Source organism: Nipponia nippon, unplaced genomic scaffold (genome assembly GCF_047370975.1).
Source record: "Nipponia nippon isolate SJK-2023a ecotype South Korea unplaced genomic scaffold, ASM4737097v1 scaffold_5, whole genome shotgun sequence".
Lineage (NCBI taxonomy): Eukaryota > Metazoa > Chordata > Aves > Pelecaniformes > Threskiornithidae > Nipponia > Nipponia nippon.
The window spans coordinates 47,484,232-47,509,319 of record NW_028262369.1 but is presented as its reverse complement, the minus strand read 5'-3'; the positions used below and the strand labels follow the sequence as shown (position 1 = coordinate 47,509,319).

The 25,088-nt window shown below is 41.3% G+C and overlaps 1 protein-coding gene and 1 pseudogene across 1 annotated transcript in view; both read left to right on the top strand.

The window, feature by feature from the left end:
- The first annotated feature begins 1,630 nt into the window (after positions 1–1,630).
- CDC73 (cell division cycle 73) overlaps positions 1,631–25,088 on the top strand; it is a 118,627-nt gene continuing 95,169 nt past the window's right edge. Inside the window, exons 1-7 of the mRNA XM_087733017.1 lie at positions 1,631–1,851; positions 7,531–7,636; positions 8,638–8,707; positions 10,334–10,396; positions 10,485–10,537; positions 12,340–12,428; positions 14,661–14,877. Coding sequence (XP_087589143.1) covers positions 1,721–1,851; positions 7,531–7,636; positions 8,638–8,707; positions 10,334–10,396; positions 10,485–10,537; positions 12,340–12,428; positions 14,661–14,877 — 729 coding nt within the window. The 5' untranslated portion in view covers positions 1,631–1,720. The remainder of the gene's footprint in view (positions 1,852–7,530; positions 7,637–8,637; positions 8,708–10,333; positions 10,397–10,484; positions 10,538–12,339; positions 12,429–14,660; positions 14,878–25,088) is intronic.
- On the top strand, positions 7,684–8,607 carry LOC104010420 (ubiquitin-conjugating enzyme E2 D2-like; annotated as a pseudogene).

Genomic DNA, 25,088 nt, shown 5'->3' with positions numbered 1-25,088 from the left:
TGTTCATTATGGTTTTGTCTCCTAAGTACATAAATGTTACTCCATGCCAGTTGAAAAATAAATACTGGAATTAATTGGTGTAATTCAGCGCGTTACTAGGTGTTGTAGTATATTTGTGTATTAGACTATTTCGATACCATCTGTGAAACGTTATCAGTACAGTAGTGATATTCAGCATGCTGTGCAAATGTGATTATCACAAACGGTGATATCACCAACATCTCGGAACAGGAAATCATGTACACTGTTGACTTTTAGTCTGTGTTGTCAGTCTCTGGCGCGTGCTATTTACAGGAAGAAAAACGATGCAATTTTGCCTTTTGCAGGTTTAAAATGGGATGATGCTTCCTGCCAGTGTTGAAAAGGGTTAAGAAAAGATTAGAATAAGCCATCACGAGAGCTTTCTTCCAGGCCTAACATCCCAGAATTGGTATTCCCCAGGGGATGCCAGTCTGTCGGGTTCTGCTGTGAGGTACTACGCTTCCAGTTTTTGTATGCTTGAGCAGAAGAAATGAACCTGGAAGGCTGAGAGAGCAAAACCTTGCCTGACAGAGGGAGGCCTCCGCCGGCTGCAGATGTTCAGTCGCTCCGGTGAGCAAGCGGCGTTGGAGGCGCTCTATGAAATCCTGAACGCTGCAGGGTAAAGTAACATTGGCTCGGTGTTGTTGCTATTTTTTTCTTCTTCGGATGCAGAGGCAATAAATATTTCCTTAATTACTGTTTTGCTATGGTCTTTCGACGGCTTATTCTTGTCCGAATCAAATTCCATTTTTCCGATTGATAAAAGAGAAAAACCTCTGCTTTATCTTTTTTCCCCTCCCGTTTACCTCCAGGTTCCAGAAGATTTTTCCTTCTAACCTGCCGCGTGAGAGGAGCGCACAGCTTTCGAGAGCTTTTATCCTCTTTCCTTGAGGCGTTTCTGTGACCGCGCCGTCCCGGGCAGCGCCGACCCCGTGCCGCCGCCGCCGCCGCCGCCGCCGCCGCTGCGCGGGGCCGGGCGGGGCGGGGCGGGGCGCGGGGCCGCGGCCCGGCGCGTTGCAGGCAGCAGCGGCTGCTCCCCAAACTCCGATCGCCTTCGCGTCAAAAAGGCGCCCTGCTTTCCGTACCTGGCGCGCATCGGCGTGACACCGCTGACTGCGCTCCCCTGACGGCGCGGGCGGTATCGGGACGCCACAACGCCGGCGCCCAGGCTACCGGTCGTGACAAGCCCCTCAGCGACCCTCACCGGGACGCGGTCGCTCCGGCGGTGACGGCGCTTCCGCAGCTGCCGCGCACGGCCGCCGGGACGCGGCGTGCGGACGCACAGCGCGGCCGGGCCGGGGGCGGCGCCGCTGGCCGTTGGGCTCCCGCCGCCCGGCGGGGGCCTGGCGGGGGCCCGGCGTGGGCAGCGGCCGGTTGTCGGCGGCGCCCGTGACCCCGGCCGCGCCGCCCGAAGCCATGGCGGACCCGCCGCCGGGGCTCCCCTCCGCTGCCCCGACCGGCGGGGGCGGGGCCCCACCCCGCCCGGGCGGGTGCCGCCCTGAGGGCGGGGCCGCGCCGCTCCATGGCAACGGGCTCGGCGTCGCCCCCTGGAGGCGGCAGCGGCGGCGGCGCCGCCGCTCAGGCGTTCGTGGCGGGCAGCCCGGGGCCTGGCAACGGGCGGCGGGGTCCTCGCGCGGCTGGCCGAGGGGCCGGGCCGGAGCGGAGCGGAGCGGCGGCGGCCGGCGGCTCCGGAGCGAAGATGGCGGACGTGCTGAGCGTGCTGCGGCAGTACAACACGCAGAAGAAGGAGATCGTGGTGAAGGGCGACGAGGTGATCTTCGGCGAGTTCTCCTGGCCCAAGAACGTCAAGACCAACTATGTCATCTGGGGGTGAGCGGCGGGGCCGGGGCGGGCGGCGGGCGGCCGCTCGCCCGGGGAAGGGACGGGCGGGAGGCGGAGGGAGAAGTTGCCCCGAAGTTGCAGGGAGGGCCCGGGGAGCGGGGAGGGGGGTCCCGCCGCCCTTCGCCTCCCGCCGCGTTGCAGGGAGCGAGGCGGGCGGGGGCGGGCGGCCTGGCTGCCGCCTCCCGGCAGGGCCCCTCGGGAGCGCACCGGGGCCGTGCGCCTCCTCTCTGTCTGGGCGCGACGAGGTGTCCCGGCGGAGGGGGCGGCCGAGCGGCCGGCTGGGCGGCGTGCGGCCGGCACCCTTGGCGGCGGGGCGGGCCATGCCTCCCTCCCCTGCGCCGCCGGCAGCCCGGGCGGGCAGGGAGGTCTCGCCGGTCCCTTCGGGAAGGTTCCCAGGACTCCGCCCGGCGCCCCGGCCCTGGGCCGGAGGGGCAGCGGGGCTGGGGCGAGGCCTTTCCTCGGCTCTCGGCCTGTCCGTGCGAGCCGGGGGGGCTGGAGGTCGCAGCGGGGCCGGGTCTTGCAGGCTCACGCGATGAGATGGCAGGAGGCAGCGCCGCCAAGTTTTTCTAGGTTTTGTTTGGACGACAAGCGTTTTGTTTTTATTGTGTTAGTTTATCGGGGTTACTTCTCTTTTCCTGGAGTTTTGTTGCGGTGTAGGAAAGTCAGTGAGGTCCAAACCGAGGCTCCCTCTGTAGTTACCTGCGAGCCCTATTGAACTGTGCAGGCGCTTTGCACCTCCTCAGCCCGCTCCTGGCTGCGGCCTCCTCCTGGGCTGGACCTCGTGCCGGCTCTTTCCTAGTTGTTCTCATCGTAATAAACACGTAGAGGTAGTGTCTCTGTTGCTGAAATGATTACATTAGGTAAAATGCTTATTTTTTAAAAAAACTTCTAGAAAATGAGGCTTTATACCTGTTGAATTTTCTAGTATGATATGTATTGCTTACAATGCAAGGGAGTTCTTCATTTTCCTTTCCTCTGAATTTAGCAGCTGCTTGCTTTTAATGTCCTAACTAGAAGGACGTCAATGAGTCCCTTTTAAACCCAAGAGAAAACAATGCTTATTGTTATATACCAGATGGCAAACATTTCAGGTATTGATCAAAGAGGGTACATTATCCTGTGAAGCTTGATGGAAAAACAGAAGAACCTAAAGATTACTCAAAAAAACCCCTTGTAGTTCAGTCTATGACCAGGGATTTTTTTTTTTTCATAATTATGATGTGAATATAATTATTGGTTCAAAATCCTGACTTATAGTTTGAGAGAGAAAGGGAAGAAACCTATTTGTTTATGTTAACTTGTAGACAGATTTTTTTTTTTAACTGATTTTACTTTGCAGTGTCTTTAAAACTAAAATGGGCATTTCATTGCCTATTTCAAGCTTTCAGAAACTCATTTGGGATTTATTTGCACTTCCTGGCTGAGTGGGGGATACTGGTAGCTAGACTGAAGAGGAAGAAAAATATTTGCATAAGCAGTTAAGTTTTAAAATTCTTGAAAAGTCTTAGTTCTATTTTTGCTGAGCAACTGTGCGGACAGTTGTGGTGGTTTCCTTGCTACAAGTTGCTTTTCCCAAGCAGTAACAAGTAATGGTTAACTAGACAGACAAGTTTCATTGCTCTTCTGTAGGGAACAGGAAAATTGATATGCTAGCCTAACTCTACTGCTGCTTAGGAAAGCCTGAATTAGGCCCAGAAATTGTTAACAAAAAACAGCAGCTGGAGAGAAAAACTTTATTATGTACATTAAGGCAGCTTTATCTCCATGGTCAAGAAGGAACTGTGGGTGCCCAGAGGATACTCGGAACAGAACAGCAGCAGTAACCTCATAATACCTGTTTGTGTCCTCACCTCTTGTGGTAGAGGTGGTGTAGAATTTGGAGTTTGTTTGTTTGTTTGAAGTAAGTTAGTAAATCTTGGTTCAGACCAGTGGCTTCTGAACTTTTGGTAGCATCAGACTGCTATCAATTCACAACATTTCTTGTGAACCGCCGTGGAACTATATATGTCTAATCTTTAAATTGAAGACACTGTAAAAATGAGACCAGTTCTGCAAGCCATGTTCAATAGCTTTGGCACCACGGTTTAGGAGCTGTTAAGTCCCCAGACTTACGCGGGGACTTCTGAGGAACATTTTCAAAAACTTTTAAGATTCAAACCCTGTTATATTCAGGTCGGTCGGCAGGATCCAAGCTATGCTTGCAGTGAGCAGTTGTTAGTGGCTTAGTCTTTCACGAAGCAAATCTTGATTTCTGTTTTAGGTGTCCACAGCACGGCTGCTGTAATTGCATCTCTACTGCCAGTCTGGAGAGAGTAATGCAAGTCCGAACAGCGGCGGTGGCATTCTGTCCCTGCTAGATTTAGAAGTAGTCCAACTAGACATTTAACACTGTGGCTCCTTGAGCAGCTAAGCTGGCAGAAGTCAACAGTGCTGCCCTGCGCTGCCTTCTCTCTGTGCTAGCACAAGTGTCAGCCAAGCAGTGAACTGGTCTAAGGAACGGAGCCAGGTTAAAAGTAACCTGGGGTGGGGGGTGGAAAAGGCAGAAATTCATTTTAGTCCAGGTTAGTTTCCAGATAATACTTATATGAAGACCCCTGCTGGCACGTGAAGAAGCCTAGATGGTCTAAGATTAGGTGTTTTGTGTGTTTTGATCTGATGGCTGATCTGTGGCCCCTGAAGAGTGGTTACAGAATCTGTTTCAAAAGCAAAGGAAGGAATCAGTCTAACAGAGAAACTTGCTTGCTTTGTTTACCCAGCAGAGGGGCTTGTATGCACAGCTGAGAAGTTTTTAAACAGTGAGCAGCTGGTGATGGGTGTTGTAATTTGTGTGGTACACTGCATGCCTAGTCTTGTATTTTTAAAGATTGCTGCTTTCTTTTGTGAATGAGACACAGGCCTTTAGTACCTCTATAAAAATTCATTCTTTGAAACATGAAAGAGGAAATAAAGCAGTTAAAACTGAATAAACACCCACAGGTTGAGGGTGAAGAGATGAGCTGGAAATAAATTTCTGGTGGTAAAAACAAGCAGGTGAAACTTTCCCTCTTGCATTATGTAAACATTTTCTCCAGTTTCTAGGCTGGAGTTTTATTAAGAGATACAACTCTTAATAATATAGGTACTGGACTTTTTGAGGTCTGAATTGTAAGATTTTAATTTTTTTCTTAAGTAATTGATGCCATTGCTAAATATGGGAAATAAGAGAATTAAATTCTTTTGCTGCTTTGGATGTTTGTAAATTGAATGAAGTAAGCTACCTTCAGATCAGCTTGCTTTTAGTTCTGTTTATTGAGCAGCTTCTTCCTGTCTGGAAAACCTGAAAGGAACACAAACGGATGCTGAAATGCCAGTTTAGACTTAAATTTTCTCCTTACGTGCAACTGCATGTTCATCTGATGCTTTCCCTTTAACGTGCAATATCTTGTCCTCCTAATAAAACATCCTCTTACAACCATAATGAGCATGGGAATTTCTTGTGTTGTGGTTTAAGTGATGAGGTACCAGCTGTGCCCTGCTGAGCTTTGGCAATGCCTCTGGCTTTGCAGTACTGTATTTTCAAATTAACAGATAACTGTTCAGTACCTGTTATCTAAATTATGCCATTTATTGCTAAACAGTGTAAATAAAAACTTGAATAAATGACCAGCTGGACTTCTTATATAATGTTCAGTGGATATGACACACTTCAAAGAAATAGTGAGTTATTCTGAAGTGAGATAATCTAAAATGTTTGTTTTTAAAATGAAGTGACAACTGTATCATGTGACATAGACTTCACTTCAGAGCCACGTCTATGTGGAGGAAGCTTTTGTTTCTACCAGTTCTCTGAATATGTTTAGATACCACCTTATCAAAGATAGCAGTGAAACAGTGAAACACTCAAACAATTCCTTACTGAGGAATCCAGTTCTGTTGGCTGTAATTGTGAAGCCAGCTTTTGGCTTCTTAGCAGTTGATACTGTGTCTCTTCCCTTTCCTCTCCAGCAACAAAACATACACGCACACCCCCACCTCATGCAGACTAAGTTTTTGGAAGGAAGAAACAGTGATAGAAAGATCCTTTATTCTGCTGTTCTTCTGGTATTTTCAATCACTTCTCTCCACATGAATAAAGGTATATTAGTTTTCTCAGGCATCATTACAAAAGTAATGTTTTCAACCTTACTGCTAGTAATGAGTTCTGAACAGGGTATTGCACACTTTTGATCTAGGTAATTTCAGAAAAATAATTGCAAGAAAAGCTGTAGTGGCATTATGTCCACAGTATGGAGAAAACTGACTTATACTTCTGTTGCATTTAGGAGATGATTGAGTAGCTCTTTCAGGTTAAAGACAGTTATGGCTGGGTATTTTTTTTGTTTCCTCTCCCTCCCGCCAGTGAGCTTGGCACTTCAGCGGTGAGTGTTTCCATGCTGATGGTGAGCCATGAGTAAAGCCACTGTACTTGGAGGGAAAACTCCTTCTTATGGTTTTAATGAAAGTATTTTCTTCTGGAAATCTCTGGTTTGATCAAAATTCTGTGCCAGTCAAATTTTACAGTTTTGGCCTGGTTTTCTGGTGGGTCATCTTCCTCAAGCTTTGAGGTGAGCCGGCTGGTTTGGCTGGCTGGGGATGGGGACTGGGCAGTGTGGGGGAGCCCTGTCCTGCTTGGAGCTGGGGTCTGGCTGGTCCCACGTCTGGACTCATTGCTTTCCTGGTCCTGCTGAGGGCTGTGAAACTGATGGAAAGGCCCATTTCTCAGAGCAGTCAAAGTATTTAGGGAGCAGGTTTTGTTTTGAAACTGGGACAGGCATTGCTTCCCCTACAAAATCTTCTAGTAACAGCATAAAGGGGTGAACATGTGTATGAGGAGGGAATTATGTTCAATGCACATGGAGCCAAGCTGAAACTATGGTTTTTGTTTGGCCTTGTTTTGGGGGATTGTTTTTTTAAAATTGTGACACAGAACAAATTCCATTTTAGACTTAAAAGGCATCTCTTTCAAACAAGCTGTTTCAAAGCTGAGATTAAACTTGATGCTGTCATGTTGCTCTGAAGTGGTCTAACTTCAGTATGGGAGTTCGTTGTGATTTTGTAGTCTGTTTTGGTTTTGCTAGTTTTGTGTGCAATTAGTTTCTAGTCACTCCTTACTTTGATCTTTCTGCACCATTTTGAACCTTTTGCTCTCTAGACTTCACGGGATTTGTGTGTTCTGAATTCTTTACTGTGCTTTCTCTAGTGGTGAAAGTTCTGTCCCGTTATACCTGAAGAGCATGTAATACTGTTTTTTTTCACTTGCAGTTCAGTTATGTTCCTCTAGCTGTCCCAAATAAGGTAGACAGTTCCTTTGATAATCAGAATAAATATGTTTGAGATGTGGGAGAATGTGTTCTTATGGTTTCCCAAGTCTTGCTTCTTGTATGTTTTACAACCCATCCAGCTCTTATTTTGGATTATTTTGGACAGTCTTTATAATTTGTTCAGTAAAGAGGCTGCAAGAACATATATCCCTCACTCGTATTTGTTAAAACGATTGATAGTTCACTAGTTTGGCAATTGCCTGATAATATTACTGCTCGCTTTTTGAACTGTCATCTGGAAAGAAAAGAGAATTTTGCTAAAAAAGTGTGTGTGTGAGACAGAGATGGAGAGGTTAAATGTTAAAATCTTTGTTTCATGATTTTACAGGACAGGGAAGGAGGGCCAACCCAGGGAATACTACACTTTGGATTCTATCTTGTTCCTGCTCAATAATGTGCACCTTTCACATCCTGTTTATGTCCGCCGTGCTGCAGTAAGTAGACCGTGTCAAATTTTATTTTGTCTTGTTTGTGATAAGTAATGTGTGCATAGTTATTTTCAGGGAACGATAGTAGCATTGAAGTGTATGAATTTGGCTGGGGAAAGGGAAAAAGATATGCAACAAAGTGTGTGTGTGTGTTTAAAACATAACATCTCTACCTAGGGATCAATTGACAGCCCCTATCAAGGTGGCGTATTTTTCTTGACAATTCACTTCCCAACAGATTATCCCTTCAAACCACCAGGTTGCATTTACAATAAGAGTCTGTCACCCAAATATTAACAGTAATGGCAGCATTTCTCTTGATATTCTATGGTCACAGTTGTCTCCAGCACTAACTATTCCAAAAGTATTTTTGTCCATCTGTTCTCTGTTGTGTGATCCCAATCTAAATGATGCTTTAGTGCCTGAGATTGCAAGGATCTACAAACCAGAGAAAAGTATGGCAGAATAGCTTTGGGGTGGACTCAGAAGCGTGCAATCTAATTAACTAAATTATTGGAAAAGTTCTCCAAATAAAGATGGGGAACTGTGAAAGAGAAAGTACTTTTGATTTCCATTTGCTTTCTATGAGCCCACACTTTATCTTCCCCTGTGCCACATGGTTACCTGATAGAGCAGTGCTGTGTGTTGTACATACTTGGAAGAAAAAAATTGAAATACTCTATTTCTGCATACCAACATTTACTCCTGGCAGAGAAGTGTGTGTGTTAAAAGCTAGTTCTTAATCTTATTTGAAAGTTTGAAGTGAAGGAGAAAAAAGGCTATCCTCCCTTTCAGCTTTATAGCAGACAACGTGTTTCATTTTGTGTAGTTGAACATGTGCTAGGAAGTAATTGTATTTTTAAGCTTGATAGTTATGCTTTCCTGGGAGGCAGGGCACATGTTCCTGTCTTTGTGTGAATGAGTAGTTTTCAAGGAAATTGAAAAATCTTCAGCAAGAGACTTTCTGAGGCAATAACAGTTTAATGTCAAGTCTGCTGTCTTTTCAGACTGAAAACATTCCTGTGGTAAGAAGACCTGATAGGAAAGACTTGCTTGCATACCTAAATGGGGAAACATGTGAGTGACGCTTTTCTTTTAACTTAGACACATAGTGCGCTTTACTGTTTCATATTTATGTGACAAGTGAGGGGTAGGAGGGGAAAGATGGTTAATGATGGTCAGTTTGCAGCTTCAGTTTCCAGTCAAACTTCTCAAAAAAAAGTTAGGATTTCTTTTATTTTTTTAATTTTGTTCTGAACTTAACTATTTTTATGATGCTTAGATAGGAGCTGCATTCCTACATGCCTGTTCAGAAGTGAGCTACTTTTTTGTTGTTATTAGCATCTTTTAGTTAATAATTGTGTATTAGGATACTTAGCATTGTTGTGGTTTAGCCCCAGCCGGCAACTAAGCACCACATAGCCGCTAGCTCACTCCCCCCTGGTGGGGTGGGGAAGAGAATCAGAAGGGTAAAAGTCAGAAAATTAGTGGGTTGAGATAAAGACAGTTTAATAGGTACAGCAAAAGCCGCGCACACAAGCAAAGCAAAAGAAGGAATTCATTCACTACTTCCCATTGGCAGGCAGGTGTTCAGCCACCTCCAGGAAAGCAGGGCTCCATCATGTGCATAACGGTTACTTGGGAAGATAAATGCCGTTGCTTCAAATGTCCCCCCTTCCTCCTTCTCCCCCCAGCTTTATAGGCTGAGCATGATGTCATATGGTGTGGAATAACCCTTTGGCCAGTCTGGGTCATGTGTCCCGGCGGTGTCCCCTCCCAGCTTCTTGTGCACCCTCAGCCTGCTCACTGGTGGGGTGGGGTGAGAAGCAGAAAAGGCCTTGACTCTGTGTAAGCACTGCTCAGCAGTAACGAAAACATCCCTGTGTTATCAACACCGTTATCAGCACAAATCCCAAATGTAGCCCCATACTAGCTACTATGAAGAAAATTAACTCTATCCCAGCCAAAACCAGCACAGTGTTTATATTTTTTCCTTCTCTAGACTGTGGGAAACTGTCAGTAGTGCATTGATCTTGATGCTGTAAGTGTGTGGGATAAAATCTTCAGTATAGTAAAATATATCAAATCACTGCTTTGTCAGTCTGGCAGATTTGCCTGGTATTCCATCATCTTAAAATTTTTCTTAACAGTAGTCAGAGAAGAGAGGTTTGTCTGATGAGAGAAAGAGAAATATGGCTCACTTTTGTAAGTTGCTCTGTGTTGTAGGTGGTCTTAGAATTTTAAGTATACTGGAATATGAGATTATTTCTGTAATATGAGCACTAAACCATTTTTTGTATATATTTTAAAAGGACCAGAAGGTTGTCTTTATTCCAAAAACCAGACAAACTAGTAGATCTTGATTCCAGGTTATAAAGGAATTATCTTTGTGACTCTGTTTTCCTTTATGTGGTATATACAGATCATAGAATCGCTGACTAATTTAGATTGGAAGGGACCACAGGAGGTCATCTGATTCAATCTCCTTTTCAAAGAAGGGCCAAATGATCCTGAGCAACCTGCTCTAACTTTGTATTCAGTCAGGTTCTGAATATCTCTAGTTCCAGTGTTTGAGTGCCTTTGCTACCTAATATCTAGTTAGAATTTCCGTTGTTGCAATTTATCTGTTGTCCTTCTTCCTTTTCTACTTAAATACTTTTGCAAAACTTTTGTACTTAAATGAAATGTTGTGTTTGATTACAGCAACCTCCTCAAGTATAGACAGAAGTGCTCCACTTGAAATTGGCCTTCAACGGTCCACTCAAGGTACAGTTTAACCAAAAAATAACTTTGAGGTTTATTTTATGGAAGTCTACTACAATCTTGCATTTTTAATGTCCTCTTTTTCTTGTAGTTAAAAGAGCAGCAGATGAAATATTAGCAGAAGCAAAGAAGCCAAGAATAGAGGTAATGACAGTAACTGTCATCAATACAAATTGGGGGTGGTGGTAAATTACAGTATTTATCTGGTTTTGTAGCAATTCAGTTGGGCTACTTACCCTCTGGGTGCACACAGTACTTCTGTTAGTGTGAACGTGAACTGGAAGGAGTTAGAATTTAAGCCTGTGATTTAAACTTGGGATTTTAGTTGGTAGATGTAAGTTGTAGTATGAAAGGGGAAAGCTTGACCACATTTCTTTAAGTACCTGTTGCATTATAACCTGTTTGCTAAGAGCTATGGGGTTGGAATAAAAGTGCTGTTTAATGACTGATTACGGTTATTTGCCATCCATGGGTTGGCATTATAATTTAAATGCCAGTCTTATCTCTATCAATGGATACTTATTTGTTTTACCTAATATTTTAGTCTCCTAATAGCAGTATTTGAATCTGTCCCTGTGATTACTGTTTCCTGAAGCTGTGTCTTAGGTAATTAATTTAACAGTGTATTTTCACAAGTACCTCTTGAATAGAAGCAATGTCTCTAGTTATTACACATATTGTATGACTTAACTCTTCCTGGTTTTAAAAACTGGCTTACTGATTTGTTTTTTGTTTTGTTGTTTTTTTTGTTTTTAAAAAACCTATGTTCATCCAGTTGTCTCCTCTCTGAGTTATTATAAATCTGGCTGTATATCTTTTCAAAGTACTGAGGCTTTAGATTTCTTCTTAGAATAGTTATCAAAATACATAAATTCCCTTATTCCAGAATCAGATTTGAACATTGTGCTTAGCTATAACTGCATAAGAATCATAAGAACTTTATGCATTCTTAATGGCACATAAGCATATGATTGCTGTGACATGACCTATTCATGATCTATAGATTTTTGTTCTACATTACCCTATGTGGTTGTGATGCCAGTATGTTTTGAAACTGTAGATCTTCACCATCATAATTTGGGGAATCAAGAATTCTACATATAAGCCTAATGAGCTTATGGCCATCTTCTGTTTTGTTGCTGCTCTGGCAGCTCAGAGTCTGTAAAGTCTGTTTTAAGTTATTCAGAGATTTTATTGGTGTAGAGATTCCACGTCTCACCTGATACATGGGCATGACTGGTTTTGCTGTGCTTCGGCCTTTCCAAACAGCCTTTTAGCAATAGGACAGGCTTGACACTGATTTAAGTTTTGTGGGGAAATAAGACAGATTGAACACAAGTGGTACCAGCATTAAGAAGCTGAAAAGATGGCATAAAATTACATCTCTCTACTGCTTTCTCACATTACACGTCTGTCTCAAACCTGGCTTGAGTAACTAGAGGCTTCCTTACTCTTGACTTGTTTATAAATGGCATTCCTAGTAAATATAAAAACAAGTTCTGCGTCAAGATATAACAGTTCCGAGCAGTTCTTTTCTTTAAAAATGTCACTGATTAAACATCTGGGCAAATTTGAGTGTCCAATGAATTTACCTTAAATATGTATATGTGTATATGTATTGTCCTTCCTAAATGTGTGCATTGTTTGCCAGCTTTAAGTTCTCTGGCTGATTTTTCTATTGTTCTGAATTGTTGTCTGGGCAAGGCTCTTTATGAGGGAATGGTAGTGTCCTTTTCATTATTCTAATTATACGTTGGGGCTCTTGAGAGGAAATTTCCAATAGCTGTACAGTTAACAGTAATGAACAGTTCAAAAATACTTGGATATAAGGATTGTACTTGCAAATGTAAAAAAAAAAATCTGAATAGGTTTAATTCTAGTTGTATTTATTAAAGAAAATGCACAAAAAATTAAACTTAATAACTAAACACTACTGTTATTGCTAGGATGAAGAGTGTGTGCGCCTTGACAAGGAGCGGTTGGCAGCTCGGTTGGAAGGACATAAAGAAGGTATCGTGCAAACGGAACAGATCAGGTAGGAATGCTTTTTTTTCTTATGGATAATGTTTCATTGAAGGACTGATAACAATTCTTGTGCTATTCAAGACACCCAGTTTTGCTTCTGTCCCAACAGCTCTCAGTGGAAGTCTCCCTCCCTTAGGTACTATCATTAGTTATGCTTGAGGAGGCAGGACTTCATGCCTGGTCAGACTCCTGTTATTGAGTGAAAGTTCAGATGGCATGGCATGAGATTTGGTTTGTCTTGAGCAGTGAGCAGGCGGTTGTCTCTTCTTCTCGCCAAGTCTGCCATTTCTGTTTTCTTCTGCTGAGGTGTTTGTTTAAGCAGTCAAATACAATGAGCAGAACTGCAAGAGGAAGCTGATTATGTCTCTGTATTTCAAAGAAAAATATCCTGTATTGAGGAATGTCTTGCATGCAAAAGGAAGAAAACGTTGTGAGAACAGATCGAAGGGTAACACAACCTCTGTTTGACTCCCTACAAGAGGTGAGCTTCTTGCCTCTGAAGAGGCAGTAGACTGCCGGAGGATAACGCACTGTCATTGCCATAAGTAGTAATCAGTATTCAAGTGCTTAAAAACTTGCCCATCACCTTTCCTTTTCTGTTGTATCCATCCAGAACTTCATAGAGAATGACAGCTGGTTTTGAGTCTTACACCATATCTTCCCAAAGCCAGGCAGAAATTATTGCCAGGCCTTGTTGATGCTAAGGTCTTGGGCTTAGTAGGATACCAGACTCTAGTAGTTCATTTTCAAAGACCTGAGTTCAGAAGTCTTAAAGGTAGCTGCTTGGTTTCTTTAGTGTGTCAGGTGTCGTAAAGTGGGAGTTATGCTTCCTACAGTGAAGGTGTATAAGTATGAATTGCATTGGATTTTTGCAAATAAGTAGTTTCTCTTGCTAGACCAACTGCATTCTTGAAGTTTTTTGTGAGCATAAACAATACTGTGAATGCTTGTCTGCTCTTTACTGGGATTAAATTTATCAGTTAGGTTTGTGACAATTAATATACCTAAGTGTGGCATTTATAGAATCCATAATTACACTTAACCACATGAATAATACGTCTTTTGAATATCTTCTTCCTCTCTCTCTCTCATATAGGTGTACTTAAAAGGAAACTATAGGAAAAAAAAAAAAAAGAAATCGGATTGTCATACCTGACTTAATATCAGAAAGTCTAAGGATCAAAAAATCAAAAAGTACACGCATTGTTTTGTATAAACTAATAATTTGGATACTAGCGTGAGTGTATGACAACTTTTGTTTTGGAGTTCTAAGACAATGCCGCAGTGAGGGTTACTGAATATTCATTCATAATTACTTTATTCTGTGTTACAGTTTTTTTTTTAATGCTGAATGTAAAAGACTGCCCTTCTAAAAGCACAAATAACGTTTACAGGCAGAGAGTTTGAACTCTGCGCTTGTCACTGTTACTTTAACAGCAACACAAAAAAGTTCCCTTTCCAATAGCTTAGTTGTAAAAGGAAAATACTTCACAACCAGGACTCGTTGTATTAATTTTTCAATGTAATCTCAAAAAAAAATTCACGTAAAGTTGAATTGGGTATGTGCAGTTAGGATTGCGCAATTCAGTCCTTTTTTTTTTTTTCAGCTCATCTGCAAAACAATAGGGCTCACTGTTCGGCAACCAAATTCTGTGTTTACAATTAAAAGCAAACAGATAAAGATGTTGCACTCTTGGACTGAACTGAGCTACCTCAAACACAGATTAATGTGGACAAAGTTACTACCATCTGTTGTTTGTTTGGCTTATGTGCTCTGAAAAGGTAACACATCTTCCAAGTGACCAAGTCCACGTAACAGCACCTCAGCCAAAATTTAGATTAATGCTTTGAAGGCCTCAGAGCAGCCAGGGATTGATTGACTGGACATGAAATTGCAATCCACTAAAAATAACAGGGGGCTGAAATTTAGATGACAATGTAAATGGAAGTGTTAGTCCTGATGCTTTACATTTGCAGTCTGTACTTCTGCTTGTTACAGTTTGGATTTTTTGATGGTTTTTATGCTAATACTGGGCTGGAGTCTTTTGTTAGGAGTTTGATTCTAATGCCCAAAACAGCAATGCCAAGCTCGTGTAATCTTCAAGTATATGTACAGTGACTATTTTATGATTTATAGCATAGCCATAAGCTTTAAGCAGGATGAAATTACTAATTCACAAATTCTTTCAGAAGAACTGTTTGTGCAATTGTTCAGTCTGTTCTGTTACTTTTGCTCATTTAGGTCCTTGTCTGAAGCCATGTCAGTGGAAAAAATTGCTGCTATCAAAGCAAAAATCATGGCAAAGAAAAGATCCACTATCAAAACTGATCTGGATGATGACATAACTGCTCTTAAACAGAGAAGTTTTGTTGATGCTGAAGTGGATGTAACCAGAGATATTGTCAGCAGAGAGAGAGTATGGAGGACAAGAACTACAATCTTACAAAGCACAGGCAAGGTAATGCTCTAGATACCAAGCTATTTTTATGATCCAAATGACAAACTGCATTTTCTCTTTTCTGTATCTCTAGCTTGTTAACTATAGATGACTGGGGGGATTATGCTTAATGTTCTAGGCGAAGGAAGGCTTTGGCACAGTGACAGAAGAGTTCATTCTTACCTTATTACAGTAAGCCTAAAATGTATCTCAAAATACTTGCTTCGGCCATTTAAAAGATACCAAGTAATTGCTTAATTTCTCTTGAACAAAGCTGCCTTGAGCCCTACAATTGGGAGGGCTGTATGGAAGTACCTGTGGGTTTGAAACAGACAAAAGTAGGAGTAATTGATAGAAGTAGCAACACGTGTACATTTGTCATGGTTTAACCCCAGCCAGCAACTAAGCACCACACAGCCGCTTGCTTACTCGCCCCCCCCCCCCCCCCCCCCCCCCCGGTTGGATGGGGGAGAGAATTGGAAGAGTAAAAGTGAGAAAACTCATGGGTTGAGATAAAGACAGTTTAATACGTAAAGCAAAAGCTGCACACGCAAGCAGAGCAAAAGAAGGAATCATCACCAGCAGGCAGGTGTTCAGCCACCTCCAGGAAAGCAGGGCTCCATCATGTGCATAACGGTTACTTGGGAAGACAAATGCCATTGCTCCAAATGTCCCCCCTTCCTCCTTCTTCCTCCAGCTTTATATGGTGAGCATGGCGTCATGTCTGGGTCAGGTGTCCTGGCTGTGCCCCTCACAGCTTTTTGTGCACTGGGCAGAGCATGGGAAGCTGGAAAGTCCTTGACTGGTGTAAGCACTACTTAGCAACAACTAAAACATCAGTGTGTTATCAACATTATTCTCATACTGAATCCAAAACACAGCACTATACCAGCTACTAGGAAGAAAATTAACTCTATCCCAGCTAAAACTAGGACAGTGTCCACCCCTTGTTCCATATCCTTTACATCATGCTCAGGTCCCACACTATCCAATACATCCTCTTTAACCACCACCCCCCTTCCCATCCTTTCATACAATACACAGGTATCATTCCTTTAGCCTATGGACCACTCCTGTGAAATGTCTGTAAAATGTCCATAAATGTCCACAAAATGTCCACTGAGTTCATTTAGTCCATGACTTTGGGCTCCATCTGTGATGGTGGTCACTCAGGACAGGAGAGGTTGTGTGTTGTGTGGAGTTATTGGGCACCAAAGCCAGCTCAGGTTGGGTCACTGCTGCACTTGCATTGCTTCGTGTAAGACTTGTCCTCCATTGGTTCAGGTGGTTCCTGCTATAGTAATTCCCATAATATGCAGCTCAAATCCCGGGCTACAACAATTTAAAGGTATTTCCATTATAATCTCCATCTCTGGCCCCTTTGGACCAGACCATAGGGTTTAACATTGTAATGAACTCCTCCCCTTGCCCCTGCTCCGGCTTGTGTTTATTCTCAGACTGCAGTCCCTTAGGGGTTTACCTGCTCCAAGTGGAGCCTTATCTATGAGCCACAGTCTCTCCAGGGGTGTACCTACTGCAGCATAGACTTAACCTGCAGCCACAGTCGCTTTGAGGTGCGCCTGTTCCAGCGTGGCCCTCTCCATGGGCCACAATGCCTTCAGAGGTATACCTGCTCCAGCATGGCCTTACCCCCAGCCACAGTCCCTTCAGAAGTAAACCTGCTCCAACATGGCCTTACCTATGGCTGCAATCCCCCCGGGGGTGTACCGGCTCTGTCATGCACTTATCTGTGGCCACATGCTTAGAAGTGCTCCAGCATGACCTCATGCACAGCCACTGATGCTTCAAGGTGTACCTGCTGCAGCACAGATTTGTCCACAGCCACAGATGCTTTGAGGCATACCTTCTGCAGCGTGGACTTACCCTTGGGCCATAATCCCTTCAGAGGTCTACCTGCTGCAGCACAGACATAACCACAGCCACGGATGCTTCAAGCTATGCCTGCTCTGGTGTGGGCTTATCCACATCCACAGATGCTTTGGGGTGTCCTGCTCCTGTGTGGACTCATCCACAGGTCACAATCCCTTTGACTCAAGTTCACACTGGAGTTCCAGCCTGTCCAGTACAGCAGCACAGAAACAGCAGCGATGCCCTGGCCATCTGCCAGCCCAGGCGCATGGCCATTGCTGTTATCAAAATGTTCCCAGGCACAGCAGAGTGAGACGATAAGCAGTACAGCAAGCAGCAAAAGTAAAAAGCAGCTACTAACGGGCACTAGACTCTAATATACAGTAAGGCAAGCAAACCCTGTGGCAAGCACAAAAGCCTGATGATTAATAGCTGAAAAGCAATAACAGCTATAAATTCGATCTAGCACATTCCAATCAAATCTGCCATTGTCTCAAACCCTTTGTGCTCCACATTGGGCACCAAAAAAAGGACTGTCGTGGTTTAAGCCCAGCTGGCCACTACGCACCACATATCCACTTGCTCACTCCCCCCCTGGTGGGATGGGGTAGGGAATTGGAAGAGTAAAAGTGAGAAAACTCATGGGTTGAGATAAAGACAGTTTAATAGGTACAGCAAAAGCTGCGCACACAAGCAAAGCAAAAAAAGGAATTCATTCGCTACATCCCACCAGCAGGCAGGTGTTCAGCCGTCTCCAGGAAAGCAGGGCTCCATCATGTGCATAACGGTTACTTGGGAAGACAAATGCCATTGCTCCAAATGTCCCCCCCGCTTCCTTCTTCTTCCTCCAGCTTTATGTGCTGAGCATGACATCATACGGTGTGGAATAGCCCTTTGCCAGGTCTGGGTCAGCTGTCCTGGCTGTGTCCCCTCCCAGCTCCTTGTGCACCTGGCAGAGCATGGGAAGCTGTAAAGTCCTTGACTGGTGTAAGCACTACTTAGCAACAACTCAAACATCAGTGTGTTATCAGCATTATTCTCATACTGAATCCAAAACATTGCAGCTACGTTATTGTCATACTGAATCCAAAACGTACCAGCTACAGTACTGCCACAGGAAAATAATGTTTAGAAGTAAACAAAGTCCCCGTTTTCATTTGTCTTATTTTTAACAGTATTTTACATAGCATTCATTTTCACAACCTGGTCTCATGGTATTAGTGGTAGAATAATTTCATTCATGAATTATGGGGTAATTTACTAGGTATGTGGCAGGTACCTGTATGCCACATGCAGAGCAAATGTTGCTTCTTTAAGTCTGTCAGATTTGTAGCAATCTCACTGCTGAACAGTTGATAAATTGGTAAAAGCCTTTAACGTTTTAGTCATCGGAAATGATTGTACTGAAGGAATCTGCGTAGCTTTTCCTCCTTTAGCGAATCATTCGTGGCATTCATATCTACATGTCTTCCAGGGGAAACCTGCAAAGATACTAGGGAGAGAGTTGAATGTTTTATTGTAGTATCCTTGTAATAATAGTGAGATGGGGGAGTGATTTTCAGCAAAACCTAACACAGGGAGAAAGACAAGAAATTAGACATCAAGTTTGTTCTTAGACTCTAGCATGCAGTTACTTTGACTAGGCTGATGAATATAACAGGCATAATAGCAAGTCTTTATTTCTGTTCGTGCAGGATTGCAGGAACATTCTTGATAGCATGGACGGAAATCATCGAATGTTAATGTTTATATTTTTGTACAAGTAACAGTGAGAGTAAGTAGATGGGGAAACATCACTTGTTACCCAGAGCCGTGGTTTATTCCAGAACAGCTCAGGGTTTTTTGTTTGTAGGTTGGTTGGGAGGGTTTTGGTTGAGTTTCTTTTTTTTAAAAGAACCTTTGTGAAGACCTTCTCAAAAGTTGTTTGGAAACTCAGATATATTCTCTCAGGCAGATCATTCCTTATCTACTGGTCTGTTCATTTAGAGAATTTTGATCAGGGAAGTGTGATACTCCTCTGCAAATGCTGTTTTGACTTTTCTGTATGATACTTGAATTGCTAATGTGCCCAATAATTCTTTTTATTGTAAATTATCGCTGTCTTCTTGGTATAGTCTTATCTGCAGTCTCTTGAATCCTCCTAGAATGTTTAAAACCAAAATTGACTTCAACGGTAGTTTACATACCATATAGTGTCTGACTTTTTTAATATCTGAATTCCTTTAGACCTGCTGAGTGAATGGTAACAAAAGTGTGGGCACACCAAAATGTCAATTTTATTGTTTCTTTCTAAAAATTGCTTCAGTCTGAGGCAGCTCCTCAGGCTCACTTCTCCACAGAGAAAAACTGTGTGAACTTTCCCAGAATTCTCTGTAGTAAACAAAGATGCAGAGATAGCTTAAGATGCAAAAGAAAAACACTAGCAAGATCAGGCCACAGCAAAAAGAATCCGTTGTCCTTATCAGCTTTCTGGCAGGTTTCCTCTGTTTTTGATGTGTTTGAAAAAAGTACTGATTCCTTCAGCAAGATGCTTCTCAAAATTCTATGTAGATGGCAATAATCTCAACTATATTTATGGAGTATTTACTGTTTCTCCTTTTGGACACATTTTCCGATTTTGAAGTTTGCTTTTACTTCAAATGGCCTTTTTTGCTTTATAGAACTGTTCCAGGATTTTTTTTTTAAGTCTCCAGTGATGTAGTGTTCTTTAACATCTTTAAAAGTTTTCACAATACTCGCATTCTGCCCTTTTAGATGCTGCTTTTAATTATCTTATGATAGCATCTTCATTGTTACATAGCTCCCCTTGCTGAAATTAAATAATGGTGGATTTTTTCCTGGCTGCAGGTTTTTGTTGTGTGGTTTGTTTTTTTTTTGTTTGTTTGTTTACAAGAATGTTGAATTTGAGTGCATTGGTACTCCTGTTGTAGAATATTGTTCAGCAGCTACCTCTCTAAAGTAGATCCTATGGATATCAAGAGATGCTTTTCCTTTTGTGACTACTTTGGCCAGTTGCTGTAAGAAGCAATTGCTTATGATAGGTTAAGAATTAATTGCTGCATCACTTCCCTTCTTGACACTTACCCAACCTGCAAAGTAACTGCTGTCTCTCATGATTACTGTTTTCTTCTTTGAAGGTTTCTGTACTGTCCTGTTCATGTTGGAAATATAGCCCTAATGCTCTAAGGATTTGGGACAGGTTATCATTCATTTGCTATCGTTCATTGGTTGTCATTCATAGTTTATTTGACTCTAAGCTTTCTATAATGCATCACGCATTTATCTGTACGACTTCCTCTGTTACCCTCTTTTAATCAGATGTTGCGTTGATCCCTGGCTGTCTTTTTACTGACTTTGTGAGGTTGCTATTGTTTGTAAAATCAGACATTTCAGTTTACCCATCCCCTTTTGTTTTTAAGACTTCCAGAATTTGCATTTGTCTGCTTGCTTAGTTTTATGTTCTGCTTCGGACTTTTTGTTGAGGTATTTTTCCATAGTCTTCTGCCTGATTATTATGCAGTTCTACCTTCTTTTGGAAATGGTGTTTGATTTAATCGCTTAGGGGATGAGTCATTCTGCACTGTCTGTTTTAAACATCTGCTGGCCTTCCCCAAGTCTGTAGTGTCGTCTTCTAGATTTTATGAATAATGTGACACTTTTATGTAATCACTTTTCAGAGCCAAATTGCATCTGTTTAGTCTAAGTTTTTTTTCCTCTCATAGTAGCTTAATTTTAGATCTATTTGAGAGGATATATTGTTTAAAGCAATTTGGTTTCAGGTTTGACTAAAGGCATGCAACATAACATTGCTGTTTTGGTGAGTCATTGACAGTCTAACCAACTGAAAATCCAGGCAGATTTCAAAAGCAATAAAAGTACTTGGTGCTAGAGCTACTGCTGAATTCCTTTACCATTCTTTTAACAGCCACAATTGTTGGGGGCTTTAAGAAATTAATCACTCCTGTTTGTCATTGCTCTTCATGCAGTCCAATTCTCATTCTTAATCTTCACAAACACACACAAAAGTCAGGGTAAGGGAACTGCGATCTTCAGACCCGGACCAGCTGGGTATGCTGGGGGACAGTAGTAGTACAGTGTAGGGAGAGAGGTTTAAAGAAGAAAAGTGGAAATTATTTAATCTGTAGATTGGTATTTGGACAAGGTGTCTTGCTGCTGTAAGTGCCTCACTTTTTTTTTTTTTGGTAGCCTTTTTTGTGTGAAGCAATTTTGCATGCTTACTTACATCATGTTAGAAGGGTATGAATGAGTTCTTGGTAATGTAGTCATGCCATTGACTATGGAACCTGTTTCTGGAGAGCAGGTTAAATTTGTCAGATTTTTATATTGTTAAATCTGTTTGAACTGAAATATTGTCTGGTAAAGATATGTCACAATTAATATTGACACTTTCGAAACTGCAAATTGTTGGGGAAAATACTAGCAAAATATTACTGTTGTAACTTCTTTATTTGAGAGAACCTTTGTATATAGAACTGGATATCTTCTCCGGTAGCTAAAGTTTTGAACCCATACATAGAATATTTAACATCGTAAGTGTTTGGAGTGTTAAGTGTCAAATTACTGCTTTGCAGAGGTTTCAGTTCTGTTGTGTACATGTTTTTAGATAAATGTCTGGCTGTTTTGTAAAACAAACCATTGAACACCTAGAAAAAACTGTGTTTAAACTGAAATTGATTCTTTCTTTTCACATCCTTCCTCTATCTTTCCTTCCTGAATAATCCTTTGATTTTTATAATTCCTTGTAGCAAGCTTCAGCAATCTTTTCTGAAGGAAAAACTTCCTCATTCCATCCTTACTGAAAATGTGTTCATGGCTCTTGAATTCTTCCTGTAGGAACAAATTAAAGTAGCCTAAGCAGGAGTTTCAGCTTTCGCAGGTCTATGTGGAAGACATATTTTTGTCAGTGACTTCTGATGCATTTGATTACTTTTTTTTTTAATCTCCCAGATTGCTCAGAAATATTTCTTAGATAAGCAGCATGGTAACTGGGTGGGCTGGGTTGAACATGCTTGTGTGTGGAGAAATCTTAAAACTGGAATCTTGGAAATGCACTAGTGAATGCCTTGTAAATTTATAACTTTTTGAAATGAACCAGTGTTCTTATAAGAATAGTGAGCTCTGAGTATTTATGATGTTTTTTTAAAAAAAATCTTTCATCTTTTTCTTTGTAGGGATATGCTGGAGATTATTGCTAAAACTTTAAATTTTGGGTAGCGCTCTTCAGTCATATTTTCTTACAGTTGTAAGCATATTAGAATTACCTTTTCTTGAGTGAACTCTAGCCCTACATATAGGAGAAATAACATAATCCATCCTATCGAATATATGGGAAGGCTTAAATGTTATACCACATAACCTTTCTAAATCGCTTCGACTAAGAAGCTGGAACACTTGCTATATGCGCTTCATGTATGTGAGTCCATACACAGACACACTTATATCCATGTGCAGCAACTGCATGAGACTTGTCCAGCTGCTGGTTTTGTGGATTTCTTGACCTCTTTTAACAGATCTGTAAATCCCTTCTTTACTGTCTTCCTTGAGCCTTGTGTAAGTCTTTTGAAGGCATTGCAAAGCACTAGGAGTCAAGTGACCTGTATGGCGTCTTAACGTTATTGGGCGCCTGGATACGTGCCAGGGAAAAGCACGGAAGTAGAACCATGGAAGTTGGACATGAGAAATCTGAATTCGAGGTAAACATTTTTCTAATGGAATTAGCTGTGTATAAAATTGAAGAATGATCAGATGTGGGCTACTTATGCAGGTATCTGTTAATAATGGAAAAACTTTTTAGAGCTTTAGAACTTGGTATGGGATCAGAGTTACATGAAACTCGGTCGCTCTAGGTTCATAACCTTTGAATCATGAAATTGTATCTTCTTGTCAATATAAGGTTGTTTGTTTATGTGCATATTACTTGCTAGGTCTAGGTTGAAATGTTGAAGCAAAGGTCTAGTTTATTACTTGCTGTTGCTTCACTTCTACAGACTGACTGATTTGATTCTCTTACAATCTGGGTAGTTAATATTTTCCCTGCTTAATATTTACCAAAAAATTAAGAGATATTCTGAATTACGGCTTTTTCATATACAAAAATTGTCCTCTTTCCTTTCTAATAAAGTAGGAAGTAAGCCTGAATCAAATAAAATGTTTTTCTGCCTTAATCCTGATATTTTTATATTCTCTGTTCTCATGTGAAAGACTTAGACCAGGCTATCCAGCACATATTTTTCTTAACCTTTGTTTTGAAAGTACAGGAATCTTATTTTGTATAAGAAGCAATTTGTTTAAATAAACAACTTTGTTGTTTTTTTTGTTTTAAAACCTTCATCATTTTTCAGATTTGATATCTTTAGTTATTGCAGTCCTGTTGTAATGTACTAGTTAGTTATGCTTTCCTTTGGAAAAAAGGTTGATGATGCCCAGTGTATTGTGTATCCATAAAAAAGGACATTAATACAGAAGGGAATGGACTTGGCTCTAACTTCATTTTATAGAGCATGACTGTGAGTTGTATGTATTAAATTCCATTATCTTGATTTTATTTCCCCACCGCCCACCCCCAGCTTCTGGGTATGTTTGTGTGCATGGTGATGAGAAGTCCAGAACGGGGTAAGATGATGGGAGTTTATAGGTGACCTAGCTTAGAGGGATTAGTGCTTTCCTGGTATGTGGCATTTACCTTCAATGTAACACACAATTGCAAATTTATCTAATACAGTGTTTTGCTCTGAACTATTTCAGAGTGTTATTCCTTTGTGGTTTTCTGTATTCCTGTACGTACGTATTAAATAGCAGGACTTTTCATTTTCCCCCAAATGAATCTCATCTTTATGGTGGTCAATATTTTTAGTTTTGTGTTATTACCTGGAAAATATTACCACTGCAGTTAGTACTTGCGTACTTTATTTTTTAAATTAATACATTTTATTCATAGGGTTGATCCTTTTAACAGTAACTAACATATTTGAAGTAAATGCTGTGAGAAATTGCTTTTGCAGTTACTTTCAGTTCTCATATTTTTGTTCTGATACCTTTTGAGCATTCTTACTAGTGAAGTCACCTGTGAGGGGGTTAATACTACAGTTATAATCACAATTTCAGTAATTTCTTTTATATGATCTTGTAACTGGAAACATATTTAAATTAAAATAATTTTATAGTAAGACTAATATGGTATTTTAATCACTTTTGACAGCTTAAAAGGTCTGAGAGTAAAATTTTTGGTATTTTAAAAGAAAGCAACTTTATGTATGGGCTCTAGGTGGCAGAATCGTTCTATGTTCCTGAAATTCACAAGAGTGGTGGATTTAACAGCAAAATTAAAAAGGCAAAGGTGTGCCAGGTTAATAGCAACTAGTATCCTCATTAGTGCTTTCAAATGGAACAAGCGTATGGTTTTAGAATGGCTGTGCACAAGTGTAATGGCATGGTATAGCTTAAGTTCCCAAACTCCACTTTATCCTATATTAGCTTACTTAGTAAAACTGAGAAGACTGTTATATTGCTGCTAGGCACTAGTGCAGACGTTTTGAATACAGCACTTAAAGGAAAGATGGACCAGATCATAAAAATTGTATTTATATTGAGCAATAATGAATCTTGTTTTGTAAATAGATGCCTTGAATTTGTCAGAAAACTCTGTAGAATAAAGCATTGTGTTTCCGGAAAGAAAATTTAGGTCAGCTGTAAAATAACTTCACCATTCTTAAGCACTACTTCTGTAACTATTAAAAAAAAATACATTTCCATATGCTGCATTCATAGGAGAAATAAACTCGGATTATGTATGAGGGGGATTTTTGAGCAGATTTTAGGCTGTGCTGTATCTTCAGAATATTACAGTGTTGCTGCTCTTTCATACTTCTGAATCAGCCTTTGTGCTATTTCAAATTAAATGTTTCGGTTGTCTTTCATATAATACTCTTGCTGTAAAAATTTAGTGAAGATAATATGGAACAAGTGAAGGGTGGTACTTGTTACTGAAAATATAGTCCACTAATACACAGGGCTAATAGCTATGTTTTCAATTCAGTGCAGTAGACTATAGTAATACTTAAGTGAACTTTTTGACTGGAACATAAAGAAATGTTATTTGATTCTTTTGAAGTTACAAGAATAACTTCTTGTTTGATTCTATTTGATTTGATTCTATTTGAAGTTACAAGAGTAACTTCTTGTGAAAGGGAGTGTCTGATTTTTATTTTTTTTTTCCCAGCAGTTAGTAACAATTTCAGTTTTATTAATAGTTTTTTTTAATAAATTCCCTAATCTGACAGCTTAAAACAATTAAGTCATGTACTGTGCTTCAGTTGGTTAGCTATACAAATTCCCGTACTTTA